At 43.2% G+C, this 16,392-nt stretch overlaps 1 protein-coding gene across 1 annotated transcript; it reads left to right on the forward strand.

Moving 5' to 3' along the window:
* Positions 1-2,925: 2,925 nt before the first annotated feature.
* Positions 2,926-9,487, forward strand: LOC106582927 (dolichyl-diphosphooligosaccharide--protein glycosyltransferase subunit 1). The gene is made up of 10 exons (XM_014166555.3): positions 2,926-3,298; positions 3,899-3,963; positions 4,168-4,474; positions 4,799-5,008; positions 6,547-6,739; positions 6,842-6,941; positions 7,042-7,180; positions 7,528-7,647; positions 7,992-8,237; positions 8,331-9,487. The coding sequence occupies exons 1-10, from the start codon at positions 3,053-3,055 to the stop codon at positions 8,511-8,513; spliced, it is 1,809 nt and encodes a 602-aa protein (XP_014022030.2). The 5' UTR covers positions 2,926-3,052; the 3' UTR covers positions 8,514-9,487.
* The last annotated feature ends 6,905 nt before the right edge of the window (positions 9,488-16,392 follow it).

The raw sequence follows: 16,392 nt of genomic DNA on the forward strand, positions 1-16,392 counted from the left end.
CAATAAAGCTTGAGAGATATTCCATCTCAATTCTGGTCGTCTTCAACTAAAGTTAGTTGTAGCTAGGTACAGACACAGACCTAAAAGGTAAATCTGTCATAACTAAATGTGTCATGTGCTAGGTATTTTAACACAAAACAAAATTGTACACCATTTTTTATTTATGTATTAATACTTAATCAGTCGTCTTCCTTAAATGAAGGGGATGATGCCACAATCTTTGTGAGACGGAGGGTATCTGATTTCATTGGTACTCGTGGCACTTCATTCAGGATAAATGGAGTTAGCCTCGAGTTAGCCTGCTCCGGAGTGGGTTAGTTCTGAAGGATTCGTTACCATAGAAATGTACCTGGCTAAAAGGTGACCCACTTTCGTATGACCAGTTATCCTTACACTGTGATGTGGACACCAAGGAAGTTGAAGCTCTCAACCTGCTCCACTACAGCCCTGTCAATGAGAATGGGGGCATGCTTGGTCCTCCTTTTCCTGTAGTCCACAATCATGTCCTTTGTCTTAATCACGTTGAGCGAGAGGTTGTTGTCCTGGTGTAACCGTTGTGAAGTGCAGTGTTGAGTGCAATAGAGATTGCATCATTTGTGGATCTATTGGGGCGGTATGCAAATTGGAGTGGGTCTAGGGTTTCTGGGATAATAGTGTTGATGTGAGCCATGACCAGCCTTTCAAAGCACTTCATGGCTACATATGTCAATTAGGCAGGTAACCTTAATGTTTTTGGGCACAGGGACTATGGTGGTCTGCTTGAAACATGTTGGTACTACAGACTCAGTCAGGGACAGGTTGAAAATGTTAGTGAAGGCACTTGCCAGTTGGTCAGCGCATGCTCAGAGTACACGTCCTGGTAATCCGTCGGGCCCTGCCACCTTGTGAATGTTGACCTGTTTCATCAGCTAAAGAGAGCAAGATCACACAGTCGTCCGGAGCAGCTGATGCTCTCAGGCATGTTTCAGTGTTACTTGCCCCGAAGTGAGCATATAAGTAATTTAGCTCATCTGGTACGCTTGTGTCACTGGGCAGCTCTTGGCTGTGCTTCCCTTTGTAGTCTGTAACAGTTTGCAAGCCCTGCCACATCCGACGAGCGTCGGAGCCGGTGTAGTACGATTCAATCTTAGTCCTGTATTGACCCTTTGCCTGTTTGATGGTTCGTCGGAGGGCATAGCGGGATTTCTTATAAGCTTCTGGGTTAGAGTCCCGCTACTTTAAAGCAGCAGCTCTACCCTTTAGGTCAGTGAGGATGTTGCCTGTAATCCATGGCTTCTGGTTGGGGTATGTACATACGGTCACCATGGGGATGACGTTATTGATGCACTTATTGATGAAGCCAGTGTCTGATGCAGTGTACTCCTCAATGCCATCAGAAGAATACCAGAACGTATTCCAGTCTGTGCTAGCAAAACAGTAATGTATCTTAGCATCTACTTCATTTGACCACTTTTTTATTGACAGAGTCACTGGTGCTTCCTGCTTTAGATTTTGCATGTAAACAGGAATAAGGAGGATAGAATTATGGTCAGATTTGTCAAATGGAGGGCGAGGGAGAGCTTTGTACACCTACTCTGTGTGTGGCATAAAGGTGGTCTGGAATTTTTTTCCCCCTCTGGTTGCACATTAACATTCTAGTAGAAATTAGGTAAAAGGGTTTTAAGTTTTCCTGCATTAAAGTCCCCGGCCACTAGGATCTTCACCTCTGGATGAGCATTTTCCTGTTTGCTTATGGCCGTATACAGTTCATTGAGTGCGGTCTTAGTGCCAGCATCGGTTTGTGGTGGTAAAAAAGACAGCTACGAAGATTATAGATGAAAACTCTCTTGGTAAATAGTGTGGTCTACAGCTTATCATGAGATACTCTACCTTAGGCGAGCATAACCTTGAGACTTCCTTAGATTTCGTGCACCAGCTATTGTTTACAAATATACATAGACCCACACCCCTTGTCTTACCAGAGGCCGCTGTTCTATCCTGCTGAAAAAGCGTAAAACCTGCCAGCTGTATGTTATTCATGTCGTCGTTCAGCCATGACTCGGTGAAACATAAGATATTACAGTTTTTAAGACGTGGATGTCGATTATGGCAGCCCCCGCACCTCTCTGATTCAGAGAGGTTGGGTTAAATGCTCAAGTCACATTTCAGTTGAATGCATTCAGTTGTACAACTGACTAGGTATCCCCCTTACTTAAGTTGTTTTTTTGCGTATCTGTACTTTACTATATCTATAAAAAAAGATTACAACTTTTACTTTAAGTCCACTACATTCCTAAAGAAAATAATGTACTTTTTACTCCATATATTTTCCCTGACACCCGAAAGTACTCGTTACATTTTGAATGCTTAGCAGGACAGGAAAATTGTCAAATTCACGCACTTATCAAGAGAACATCCCTGGTCATCCTTACTGCCTCTGATCTGGTTGACTCACTAAACACAAATGTTTCATTTGTAAATGATGGCTGAGTGTTGGAGTGTGATCTGGCTATCCATAAAAAAGAAAAGAAAATCGTGTAGTCTGATTTGCTTAATTTAAGGAATTTGACATTATTTATAATTTTACTAGTATATTTTAGGAATTACATGTACTTTTGATACTTAAGTATATTTAAAAGCAAACACTTTTACTCAAGTGGTATTTTACTGGGTGACTTTCACTCTTAGTTATTTTCTATTAAGGTATCTTTACTTTCACTCAAGTATGACAATTGAGTACTTTTTCCACCACTTCCACAACACAACACCTTCTGTCAGTGGCGAAATTACACGTATGTTCTGAGAGGGGCGCTACTTCTGTGTCTGATTTACACAGCTCCTTTTGTGTGCAAGATTTTGAATTGCCTTGGACCTTTAGTACTTTTGATAACAGGGTAGAGACGTCTCCCTCTGCCGTATTTGTTCGGAACAGCATAACGTCAGTACGTGAGGACTGAATGAAACGTCATCCTTACGGCTGCAGCTTTGGTCCTGAGGTGGTGCGTGGCCTTTCTTTCTCTCTAGCTTCAACTTAACAATTAAGCAAATTATCTTTAAGTATAATTTTATAACCATGGCGCGAAACATCCCCTTCTTCGCCACCCTCACTTATCTGCTCCTTATCACTGTGCTGTGTTATCGAGTGGCTGCCGACGGGCTGGTGAACGAGGAGGTGAAACGAACGGTGGACCTGAGCACGCACCTTGCTAAAATAACAGCAGAGATTCTTCTGTCAAACCAGGGAGACTCGGCGGTACATAACTTTATCTTGGCGGTAGAGCCCGACTTGGCCCCCCACCTCGCGTATGTCGGAGCATCGGTAAGTGATTTCAGAATGAGTTTGCTGTAAGCCACATTTTGCCAGGTAGCTATCCGGCTAACATTAGCTAGTTAGCTAACATGAACATCTTTGTCCCGAAGCGCACAGTCAAGGAAAGGAAGCTGTAGTACTTGCTCGCTAGTAAATGTCTACTTTTGTTAAATGGTCGATCTACCAAACTGTGGAATGGCTGTAGCAAAAACATTTTAATAACTGCATTATAGGATGGTGTGGAACTGTTTGAATGGGCTAGCGGGTGCACTTCCGCAACACAACTTGGTCTGTCAGTGGCTAAATGACACGTATGCGCTGAGAGGGTAGCTACTTCCGTGTCGGATCTGAACAGCCCCTTTTTGTGTGCAATATCTTTGAATTGCATAGGACCTTAATTTATGTCAGATAGTTGCTAGGTAGACAATTCTTTCCCCTACTATCAGTGATTGTTTATACACCACCCATACCCGTGGGGAATGAATACGCACTCTACATTCACACAGTTGCATACTCAAACTCATTCCTGCCTGTAAATGAATACACCTCATGCCCAGTTGTAGTTGAATTGCAGTAGAATGGACAGACATGTAAACATGTCTTTTCTAGGTGAAGGGTGATGAAGACGAGGATGCCATGCTTGAGCTCAAGCAAACAACGATCCAAGGTCAAAGGTGAGAAGTTTATAATATCTTGTGCATCATCCATTGTATGTCATTAGACTAAAGTTTGTAGATATGCACATTTTCACCATGTTAAACTTCACCCCTTTTTTCCAGTGGAATTTCTCTCACTGTTTTAGTTTTCCTCTTGCTTTTAGAACCGTATATGTTGGTGCTGGTGACCTGACCCCTCTCCTATCTGCTATCCTCTTACAGTGGGGAGTTTTACAAGGTGCAGTTACCCTCCAGTCTGGGCGTGGGCGCTAAGCTGCGGGTGAAGGTGGAGACTGTCCTGAGCCACATCCTGAGGCCCTTCCCCACACACATTACCCAGGCTGAGCGTCAGCTGGTGGTGTTCCAGGGTAACCACTACCTGTACTCCCCCTACCCCACCCGCAGCCAGACCACCCGGGTCCGCCTCGCCTCTAAGACTGTGGAGAGCTACACCAAGCTGGGCAACCCCAGCAAGAGCGATGAAGCTATTGAGTATGGCCCCTTCCGTGATGTCGCCCCTTTCAGTGAGGTAAAGTGTCTGAGGTCCCTGACTGGATTTGGGATGCATTTAATATTATTTTTATGTATATTTTCTGACTTTATTGAATAGATAGATAAAGAGGATGACAGTGGGGAAAGATGGACATTGTGTCAAAGCGCAGAAGGCTGGATTCAAACCATACACACGTGTAGATGTGTGCTGGAGGCTCCGGCTGAGACTGCTAGATCACCCTAGGCCATGTCCTTGAATGGTTTAAGCACTTTTGGGCCAGCTGAATAGCAAACATTGGCTTAGTGGATTCATATTTGGAATAGAAGCAAAAGGAGTAATTTCTTTTTTTGTTCTTTTTAGGATGCCCTGAAGGTCCATTATGAGAACAACACCCCCTTCCTCACCATTAGCAGCATCACCCGCATCATTGAAGTCTCCCATTGGGGAAACATTGCTGTGGAAGAGACCATCGACATGAGGCACACAGGTGCATTCCTTAAAGGGCCTTTCTCCCGTTACGACTACCAGCGCCAGTCTGACAGTGGCATCTCATCAGTTAAATCCTTTAAGGTGTGTTGATTTGAAAGACTCCTTTATTGCCATGGATATCATGCTCGCAGGAGGACTTCTTAACCTCTATGGGCTAGGTGGGACGCAAGCGTCCCACCCGTGGTGCACTCCATCAACAGCAGGTGCATTTCAAGAGCGGCAAATTTGAATCCAAATAAATGTCAAAATTCAAATTTTTCAAACATACAACTATTTTACACCCTTTGAAAGATAAACATCTCCTTAATCTAACCACGTTTTACGATTTCAAAAAGGTTTTACGGCGAAAGCATAAATTTAGAGTATGTTAGGACAGTACATTTACAAGAGTTGTGTGTAATGTTTTGTCAATTCAAAGACAGGGTCACCAAAACCATAAAACCAGCTAAAATGATGCACTAACCTTTTACAATCTCCATCAGATGACACTCCTAGGACATTATGTTAGACAATGCATGCATTTTTAGTTCTATCAAGTTCATATTTATATCCAAAAACAGCGTTTTACTATGGCATTGATGTTGAGGAAATCGTTTCCCTCCAATAACCGGCAGTCAAGTCAGCACCACAAATTAAATAATTAAAATTAGAAAACATTGGTAAAATATTATATTGTCATTTAAAGAATTATAGATTTACATCTCTTGAACGCAATCAACTTGCCAGATTTAAAAATAACCTTACTGGGAAATCACACTTTGCAATAATCTGAGCACTGCGCCCAGAAAAATACGCGTTGCGATACAGACTAGCCGTCATGTTGGGGAGATCTAAAATCGAAAATACTATGTAAATAATCCATTACCTTTGATTCTCTTCATCAGATGTCACTTCCAGGTATCACAGGTCCATAACGAATGTAGTTTTGTTCAAAAAAGCTCATCATTTATGTCCAAAAATCTCCGTCTTGTTAGCACATGATCTAAGCCCGCCGGACTTCACTTCATGAACGAGGGGGAAAAATATATTTACGTTCGTTCAAACATGTCAAACGTTGTATAGCATAAATCATTAGGGCCTTTTTTAACCAGAACATGAATAATATTCAAGGTGGACGAATGCATTCTCTTTTATAACGTATTGGAACGAGGGTACCCAACATGAACTCGCGCGCCAGGTGTCTAATGGGCCATCATCGTTCCATGGCTCTTGTTCGGTCAGATCTCCCTCCAGAAGACTCAAAACACTTTGTAAAGGCTGGTGACATCTAGTGGAAGCAATAGGAAGTGCCAAAATATTCCTCAGCCCCTGTGTTTTTCAATGGCATAGGTTTAAAGGTAATACAACACATCAGGTATCCACTTCCTGTCAGAAAATGTCTCAGGGTTTTGCCTGCCAAATGAGTTCTGTTATACTCACAGACACCATTCAAACAGTTTTAGAAACTTTAGAGTGTTTTCTATCCATATATAATAAGTATATGCATATTCTAGTTACTGGGTAGGATTAGTAACCAGATTAAATCGGGTACATTTTTTTTATCCAGCCGTGCAAATACTGCCCCCTAGCCCTAACAGGTTAAGATTGTGTAATAACTGCATCTCCTCATTCTCCCGAAGACCATCCTTCCTGCCTCAGCCCAGGATGTGTACTACCGGGATGAGATCGGCAACATATCCACCTCCCACCTCCAGATTCTGGAAGAATCTGTGGAGGTGGAGGTTCGGCCCCGCTTCCCTCTGTTTGGTGGCTGGAAGACCCACTACATTATCGGCTACAATCTGCCCAGCTACGAGTACCTCTACACTCTGGGTGAGTTGAGTTTGCTAAATTACCAGAACTCTTTAAAGAGAAATGGCCCGAAAGCTTAAAAAATGATATGCTAATGCTTGAATTCATCCCGTTGGTTCTCAGGTGATCAGTATGCTCTGAAGATGAGGCTGGTTGACCATGTATATGATGACCAAGTCATCGACTCCCTCACTGTTAAACTCATACTGCCAGAAGGCGCCAGGTGAGCATGCATGATGTGTATGTGCACACACTCCTTTAGTGTCTGTGGAAATGGACAGATCTCCTGTTTCATTCTAATAATCCACATCTTTTCCTCTCAGGAACATCCATGTGGAAACCCCCTACCCCATTGACCGCATTCCAGACCAGCTGCACTACACCTACCTGGACACCTTTGGTCGTCCCGTGCTAGTGGCTTCTAAGAACAATCTGGTGGAGCAGCACATCCAGGATGTAGTGGTGAGCTGCTGGGCCCTAGTGGAAGAGGGAATTGGAGACTTTAGCGGGGAGGTTCTTGGGAGAAAGGAAGGCAGTTTATGTATGAGTTAACCAGAGTGTGCCATTACTATGACAGGATTGTTATAAGTAGTCGCTCCAGAGATACACCACCACTAGGGCCCAGCAGCTGCATGCTTTACATCTGAAACCCTTACAGAGAAACGCTTTAGATGCAATATAAGATTAGGTCCCTCATTGACGGTGCAAGTTCCTCAGTCTCTCTCTCTCTCTCGCTCTCTCGCTCTCTCCTCTCTCTCTCTCGCTCTCTCTCGCTCTCTCTCTCTCTCTCTCGCTCTCTCATCCCCCAGGTGCATTATACCTTCAATAAGATCCTGATGCTGCAGGAGCCTCTATTGGTGGTGGGGGCCTTCTACATCCTCTTCTTCACAGTCATCATCTATGTGCGCCTGGACTTCTCCATCACTAAGGTACTCCATCCTCAACATACTCTGCTGCTCTTATTATAGGGGCGGCAGGGTAGCCTAGTGGTTAGAGTGTTGGGCTAGTTGCAAGTTCGAAGGTTGCAAGTTCGAATCCCTGAGCTGACGAGGTACAAATCTGTCGTTCTGCCCCTGAACAAGGCAGTTAGGCTGTCATTGAAAATAAGAATTTGTTCTTAACTGACTTGCCTAGTTGAATAAAGATATAAAATAAAAAATGGGGAGCACTTTAACTCTCCTGTCATTACTCCCTTCTAAGTTCATCTACTTTTTTTTTCTTCCTATATTCACTTCCTGACTCTCTCCCCTTCTCTCTCCATCTTTTTATCCAGGACCCTGCTGCAGAGGTTCGTATGAAGGTGGCCTCCATCACAGAGCAGGTCCTGACTCTGGTCAACAAGCGTTTAGGGCTGTACCGCCACATGGACGAGGTGGTGAATCGCTATAAGCAATCCCGAGACACGGGGGCCCTGAACAGCGGCCGCAAGACCCTGGAGGCCGACCACCGCACCCTCACCAACGACATCAGCTCCTTGCAGGCCCGCCTCAAAACAGAGGGCTCCGACCTCGCAGATAAGGTGTGTGTATTCAATTGTGTGTACGGTATTTGTATCTACCTGTGTGTGTGTGTACACTGTGCTGAGCCTTACGTTCCACTGTGTGTGTTTCAGGTGGGTGAGGTGCAGAAGCTGGACGGCCAGGTGAAGGACCTGGTGGGTCGCTCCTGTCAGGAGGCTGAACGCCTGGTGGCAGGCAAGGTGAAGAAGGAGGCCTACATCGACAACGAGAAGACCCTAGCTAGCAAGAGACTGGAGCTGGTGACGCGCATCGACAGTCTGCTGGACACCCTGTAAACGCCACAATACACACGTGATGGTGTGCAGTATACACACACGCTATACACACACACACACACACGTGCTGCCCCGGCTACACATCTGTTGAACCGCTCTTGCACTCATTTATAATAAGGAACATAGACATTTTCACACTTATACCCCGCAAGCTCAATGTCCATCCTCTTAGACCCAGACATGAAATAAACACACTAACGCAAAGTAACCTGTAGGTGCACACAAACACTCGTGCCTTTGTGCCTCGCTAAAAACATGACGGCATTATGCTTAACACCACAGTGAGTGCTTGCGTCACACCTTGTGTGGGAGAGTCTAGTGTGAGTTAAATTGCACGGAAGAGTGTTGTTGCTCAGAATAAATGCAGCGTTTTCATGTTTAAATTTGGAATCCTCTTTCTTTTTTTTTTAGTTTTCATTCTTTTGTATGATTTTTGGAGATGAACAATAATTGTTTTACTATGGATAGTCAAGTTACTCTGTAAGGGTTGTCTCAGACATGTCTCATGTCTATACTCCCTTGAGCCCTTCAACCTGTGTGCTCCTCTAAAGGGGAAGCAGTCATCATTGCCGGTGCCCTTGAAATAAGGGGGTCATTGTGAGTCAATCTCTAAATGTCTTTGTCATATTCTTTGCACTTACAAACCACAATTGCAACTTCCCCCTGGCCATTACATTTTGTATATTTGAACAATGTTGAAGCTCTGAAACAGTGTGGACCCCAATTCAAAGGGTTTCCATCTTCATGTTAAGTTTCTAATTGTTCCTCTGTAATATTTCTAACATTTGTATGATTTCTTGTTTTGTAATGGTATGTTTTCTTTGATTAGTGAATGCATGACATTAGGCCATGTGTGTGGGGAAAAGTATGTGGCAATCGAAGACATTGGTTGATAATGGATGTAAACCTGTACCAGTAGTAAATGAAATGGGGGGAAATGAACCAAATTTGAAATAAATCCGAAAAAACGCGAACTTGTGTTTTTTATTTTTTTTATATAAAATGTGTTGTAACATTGCCTGACAGCAGTGTGAAATCCAAATGATTGATACACTTTTGAAACTCTTCAGGGAAGTAACCTAGTTCCACCAACTGAGGGCAATCTTGCGCTCAATATATTTTCCCATCTCTGGTGGTGACCGAGTCATTCATTCAGTTTTTGACTTCGGAAAGGGAGAGTACAAAGTTTGATCCTGACTTTAATTCAATATGCGTACAAATATGTGCACAATCCATATGTCATCTACAGTATCTATGGAGATGTGGTTTGCCGATATTATTTGTTAAATTCCTCATCACCAAGAATAATAATTGGTTATGTGATGAAGACATGAAATAATGGCTCACCTGTCAGTGAGTAAGCAAGAGGGCAATGGTGGGTTGAATTCTCCATTACATCCAAAGATATCACATACTGCATGACATCATTGATTACATTTCCCTTCTCTCTCCACTCTGGGAATTTGCATACATTTCCAACCCTGATGTATTCTAGTGTGCACACCAGGCAGCAGGTTGATCCAAACTTCTGTAGGAAGAGGGTGGAGAGGGTGGAGACCTGCTTAATTCTTCCCAATCAGAGAGTAGAACAAACAGGAGATGAGACACAGGTCATTCTAAGGTCACTACTTTCCCTTTAGGGTCATGAGAGGTTGCCTTAGTTCATTTCCTGTGCCATGATAACAAAACTCATTCTGGTTGCCATGATAACATTAACTTATTGTATGTGCCATACAATAATCATTCTGAAAATACACATTGGAGGAAGGCAAAGACAATGTCTGTTAGCACTGATGTTCGGTGGTGTTAAAAGGCTCCACAATGGCGTTTTTGTTAGTGTGTTTGTGCTTCAGTGGAGATTTGGAGCTGCAGGGCTGGGAGACCCTCTCATTCTCACACCAACAAACTGTACTGCAGACAGACTGTAGTAGAGACAGTTTCCCTCACTTGTTTGCTATGTCAAACAAAATGACTGAGGTAATGTAATGCTTCTTACAATCTAATGACACCATCACATCGCCACCTGGTTACGAGATAGTCAGATATTGTATTCTACACCAGGTTGAGTATCATCTGTATACTTTTTCCTGAACTGCTGTATGTTTGGCAAGTAAACTTATTTTTATATCACAAGGGAGAGAAAGTATTGTACAGTATGTTGCATTAGCACTTCATAATAACACCAATTCCTTACATCTGGCATCACCTCCATTAGTGGTAATAATTTGATTGTTTTACACAAATGCATGCCATAGTGTTTACTTGTAATAGCTTAGTGTAATTTACTGTGTGTGGTTGGTTGATATAGTTGAAGTCGGAAGTTTACATACACTTAGGTTGGAGTCATTAAAACTCATTTTTCAACCACTCCACAAATGTCTTGTTAACAAACTATAGTTTTGGCAAGTCGGTTATGACATCTACAGTGCCTTGCGAAAGTATTCGGCCCCCTTGAACTTTTCGACCTTTTGCCACATTTCAGGCTTCAAACATAAAGATATAAAACTGTAATTTTTTGTGAAGAATCAACAACAAGTGGGACACAATCATGAAGTGGAACGAAATTTATTAGATATTTCTAACTTTTTTAACAAATAAAAAACTGAAAAATTGGGCGTGCAAAATTATTCAGCCCCTTTACTTTCAGTGCAGCAAACTCTCTCCAGAAGTTCAGTGAGGATCTCTGAATGATCCAATGTTGACCTAAATGACTAATGATGATAAATAGAATCCACCTGTGTGTAATCAAGTCTCCGTATCAATGCACCTGCTCTGTGATAGTCTCAGAGGTCAGTTTAAAGCGCAGAGAGCATCATGAAGAACAAGGAACACACCAGGCAGGTCCGAGATACTGTTGTGGAGAAGTTTAAAGCCGGATTTGGATACAAAAAGATTTCCCAAGCTTTAAACATCCCAAGGAGCACTGTGCAAGCGATAATATTGAAATGGAAGGAGTATCAGACCACTGCAAATCTACGAAGACCCGGCCGTCCCTCTAAACTTTCAGCTCATACAAGGAGAAGACTGATCAGAGATGCAGCCAAGAGGCCCATGATCACTCTGGATGAACTGCAGAGATCTACAGCTGAGGTGGGAGACTCTGTCCATAGGACAACAATCAGTCGTATACTGCACAAATCTGGCCTTTATGGAAGAGTGGCAAGAAGAAAGCCATTTCTTAAAGATATCCATAAAAAAGTGTCGTTTAAAGTTTGCCACTAGCCACCTGGGAGACACACCAAACATGTGGAAGAAGGTGCTCTGGTCAGATGAAACCAAAATCAAACTTTTTGGCAACAATGCAAAACGTTATGTTTGCCGTAAAAGCAACACAGCACATCACCCTGAACACACCATCCCCACTGTCAAACATGGTGGTGGCAGCATCATGGTTTGGGCCTGCTTTTCTTCAGCAGGGGCAGGGAAGATGGTTAAAATTGATGGGAAGATGGATGGAGACAAATACAGGACCATTCTGGAAGAAAACCTGATGGAGTCTGCGAAAGACCTGAGACTGGGACGGAGATTTGTCTTCCAACAAGACAATGATCCAAAACATAAAGCAAAATCTACAATGGAATGGTTCACAAATAAACATATCCAGGTGTTAGAATGGCCAAGTCAAAGTCCAGACCTGAATCCAATCGAGAATCTGTGGAAAGAACTGAAAACTGCTGTTCACAGACGCTCTCCATCCAACCTCACTGAGCTCGAGCTGTTTTGCAAGGAGGAATGGGCAAAAATGTCAGTCTCTCGATGTGCAAAACTGATAGAGACATACCCCAAGCGACTTACAGCTGTAATCGCAGCAAACGGTGGCGCTACAAAGTATTAACTTAAGGGGGCTGAATAATTTTGCACGGCCAATTTTTCAGTTTTTTATTTGTTAAAAAAGTTATAAATATCCAATAAATTTCGTTCCATTTCATAATTGTGTCCCACTTGTTGTTGATTCTTCACAAAAAATTACAGTTTTATATCTTTATGTTTGAAGCCTGAAATGTGGCAAAAGGTCGAAAAGTTCAAGGGGGCCGAATACTTTCACAAGGCACTGTACTTTGTGCATGACACTAGTCATTTTTCCAACAATTGTTCACAGACAGATTATTTCACTTATAATTCACTGTATCACAATTCCATTGGGTCAGAAGTTTACATACACTAAGTTGACTGTGCCTTTAAACAGCTTGGAAAACTCCAGAAAATGATGTCATGGCTTTAGAAGCTTCTGATAGGCTAATTGACATAATTTGAGTCAATTGGAGGTGTACCTGTGGATGTATTTCAAGGCCTACCGTCAAACTCAGTGCCTCTGCTTGACATCATGGGAAAATCAAAAGAAATCAGCCAAGACCTCAGAAAAAAATGGTAGACCTCCATAAGGTACCATCTTCATCTGTACAAACAATAGTATGCAAGTATAAACACCATGGGACCACTCAGCCGTCTTACCGCTCAGGAAGGAGAGGCGTTCTGTCTCCTAGAGATGAACGTACTTTGGTGCGAAAAGTGCAAATCAATCCCAGAACAACAGCAAAGGACCTTGTGAAGATGCTGGAGGAAACGGGTACAAAAGTATCTATATCCACAGTAAAACGAGTCCTGTATCGACATAACCTGAAAGGCAAATCAGCAAGGAAGAAGCCACTGCTCCAAAACCACCATAAAAAAACAGACTACGGTTTGCAACAGAACATGGGGACAAAGATCGTACTTTTTGGATAAATGTCCTCTGGTCTGATGAAACAAACATAGAACTGTTTGGCCATAATGACCATTGTTATGTTTGGAGGACAAAGGGGGAGGCTTGCAAGCCAAAGAACACCATCCCAACCGTGAAGCACGGGCGTGGCAGCATCATGTTGTGGGGGTGCTTTGCTGCAGGTGGGATTGGTGCACTTCAAAAAATAGATGGCATCATGATGAGGGAAAATTATGTGGATGTATTGAAGCAACATCTCAAGACATCAGTCAGGAAGTTAAAGCTTGGTTGCAAATGGGTCTTCCAAATGGGCAATGACCCCAAGCATACTTCCAAAGTTGTGGCAAAATGGCTTAAGGACAACAAAGTCAAGGTATTGGAGTGGCCATCACAAAGCCCTGACCTCAATCCCATAGAAAATTTGTGGGCAGAACTGAAAAAGTGTGTGCGAGCAAGGAGGCCTACAAACCTGACTCAGTTACACCAGCTCTGTCAGGAGGAATGGGCCAAAATTCACCCAACTTATTGTGGACAGCTTGTGGAAGGCTACACGAAACGTTTGACCCAAGATAAACAATTTAAAGGCAATACTACCAAATACTAATTGAGTGTATGTAAACTTCTGACACACTGGGAATGTGATGAAAATAATAAAAGCTGAAATAAATCCTTCTCTATACTATTATTCTGACATGTCACATTCTTAAAATAAAGTGGTGATCCTAACTGACCTAAGACAGGGAATTTTTACTTGGACTAAATGTCAGGAATTGTGAAAAACTGAGTTTACATTTATTTGGCTTAAGGTGTATGTAAACTTCCGACTTCAACTGTATGTTGCTGGTAGAAGGAAAATATTTCTTAGAGATGTTCTTTTGAGTTCTGGCTCTGCTTTAGCTTCAGCCTATAGTGGATGTGATAACTGGTCGCACCAGGGCTGCGGTTGAGTTGTTGGCCAAAGCCGAGCAACATTCTGTTTAAACCCGAATCCATGAACAGAACTGTATCCTGATGTGGCGAACAGTGAAAGCTGAGAAGCACTGGTATGTGCATGTGCATATGTGTGTGTGTGCATATGTGTGTGTGTGTGTGGGTAAGGGGCACCATGTGGTTGTTATGTAACTTAGGCTATTGCAAGTAGGTTATTTCTCAGAACTGATGAATAGTTTAAGAAGAATCTGAAATAAAAAGCCAGGTACCTGTGAAATTGGGAATTCAGAGGGCAAGGGCAACGTGACGTGCTGGTGATTGATTATGTTGAGCTCACCTGCAGCCCCCTTCTCCTAATCTCGTTCTCTCTCTCCCTCTCTCGCTCTCGCTCTCTCTCTTTCACGCATGCACACACACACACCCTTCCGAAGGACCAGTCACTGTCATAACAATATTATGAACTGAAGACACTTCACAGCGCATGCTCATAAATCACTCCAACAGACACCATCCTCCCTGTCCCCATTTTATTACACACACACACGCACGCACGCACGCACCCACACACACACACACACACACACACACACACACACACACACACACACACACACACACACACACACACACACACACACACACACACACAACAGAAGAGAAGAGAAGAGAAGAGAAGAGAAGAGAAGAGAAGAGAAGAGAAGAGAAGAGAAGAGAAGCGAAGCGAAGCGAAGAGAAGAGAAGAGAAGAGAAGAGAAGAGAAGAGAAGAGAAGAGAAGGAAACTGGACATGTGAATGTTCGTGCAACGTCCCATGAAAGTGTCTAGAACAATGGGATATTCTGGGAACATGGTAACCACATTCTGGGTAAATTCTGTTTGACATTAAGGGAATGTTCTAACTCTAGTGCCAAAACATGCTAAAAGGTTGCTATCACACATAGAATGTTCCCAGAAATGGCGGAAAACTGGATACTCAAACATCAGGGGAACATTATGGGTAACATTACAAAAATGTTATTTCTCCTTAGAATTGTTAGCTGGGTCTGTGAAGAATTGACTTTGGGCTACAAGGCAAAATAAATCTGGAAAATCCACATCATGCATCCTGGCAATAAACACACTCCCAGGTCTCTGCCTCCTGTTGTATTCAAAATCATTTACAAATATAGCATCCTATGCTAGAATCTGTAGCTTCGCTGTGGACAAATCCTGCATACTTTGGCTCCTCTTGACCTGGAAACAAACCGAGATGGAGAGGTGACAACAGCAGCCCGTTTTCTGTGGCCCTCTGTCCTCTGGCCTATGTGTCAGCCATTCCACAGTGACAGGCCTGGGCAGAGGGGCCTGCGCTGGGGAGGGGGATGAAAGCAGCCTGGTCGGGGCCAATGTCCTGTGCAGGTGGCAGGGCGAGGAAGAGGAGCACAATGACAGCGACAAACAGACAGACAGACAGACAGACAGACAGACAGACAGACAGACAGACAGACAGACAGACAGACAGACAGACAGACAGACAGACAGACAGACAGACAGACAGACAGACAGACAGACAGACAGACAGACAGACAGACAGACAGACAGACAGACAGACAGACAGACAGACAGACAGACAGACAGACCGACAGAGGAGGGGAAGGAAGGGAACAGGGAGCGATTGGGAGATATCGCTGGATGGGTTGTGTTCGTCTGACTTCAAACAGAGGATTGTGTCGCGGGTGTGGAGAGACACATTCTTGTCAGGGGTGGGGTGGGTGGGGTGGACGGAGGGAGGGTTGAGGAGATGGAGGAAAGATCATTGAGAATGTTGTTGTTGCGTCCATGTACTGCATATACAGTTGAAGTCGGATGTTTACATACACTTTAGCCAAATACATTTCAACTCAGTTTTTCACAAATCCTGACATTTAATCCTAGTAAGAATTCCCTGTCTTAGGTCAGTTAGGATCACCACTTTACTTTAAGAATGTGAAATGTCAGAATAATAGTAGAGAGAATGATTTATTGCAGCTTTTATTTCTTTCATCACATTCCCAGTGGGTCAGAAGTGTACATACACTCAATAAGTATTTGGTAACATTGCCTTTAAATTGTTTATCTTGGGTCAAACGTTTCGTGTAGCCTTCCACAAGCTTCCCACAATAATTTTGGCCCATTCCTCCTGACAGAGCTGGTGTAACTGAGTCATGTTTGTAGGCCTCCTTGCTCACACACACTTTTTCAGTTCTGCCCACAAAGTTTCTATAGGATT

The sequence above is a fragment of the Salmo salar genome, chromosome 22, assembly GCF_965601325.2.
Source record: "Salmo salar chromosome 22, fSalSal1, whole genome shotgun sequence".
Taxonomy (NCBI): domain Eukaryota; kingdom Metazoa; phylum Chordata; class Actinopteri; order Salmoniformes; family Salmonidae; genus Salmo; species Salmo salar.

Excerpts from the sequence above, each read along its gene's own strand:
- LOC106582927 (XM_014166555.3), top strand. The coding sequence starts at position 3,053 with ATGGCGCGAAACATCCCCTTCTTCGCCACCCTCACTTATCTGCTCCTT. Across the intron at positions 6,740-6,841 it reads CGAGTACCTCTACACTCTGG|GTGATCAGTATGCTCTGAAG; the intron begins GTGAGTTGAGTT and ends GTTGGTTCTCAG. Across the intron at positions 6,942-7,041 it reads ATACTGCCAGAAGGCGCCAG|GAACATCCATGTGGAAACCC; the intron begins GTGAGCATGCAT and ends TTTTCCTCTCAG.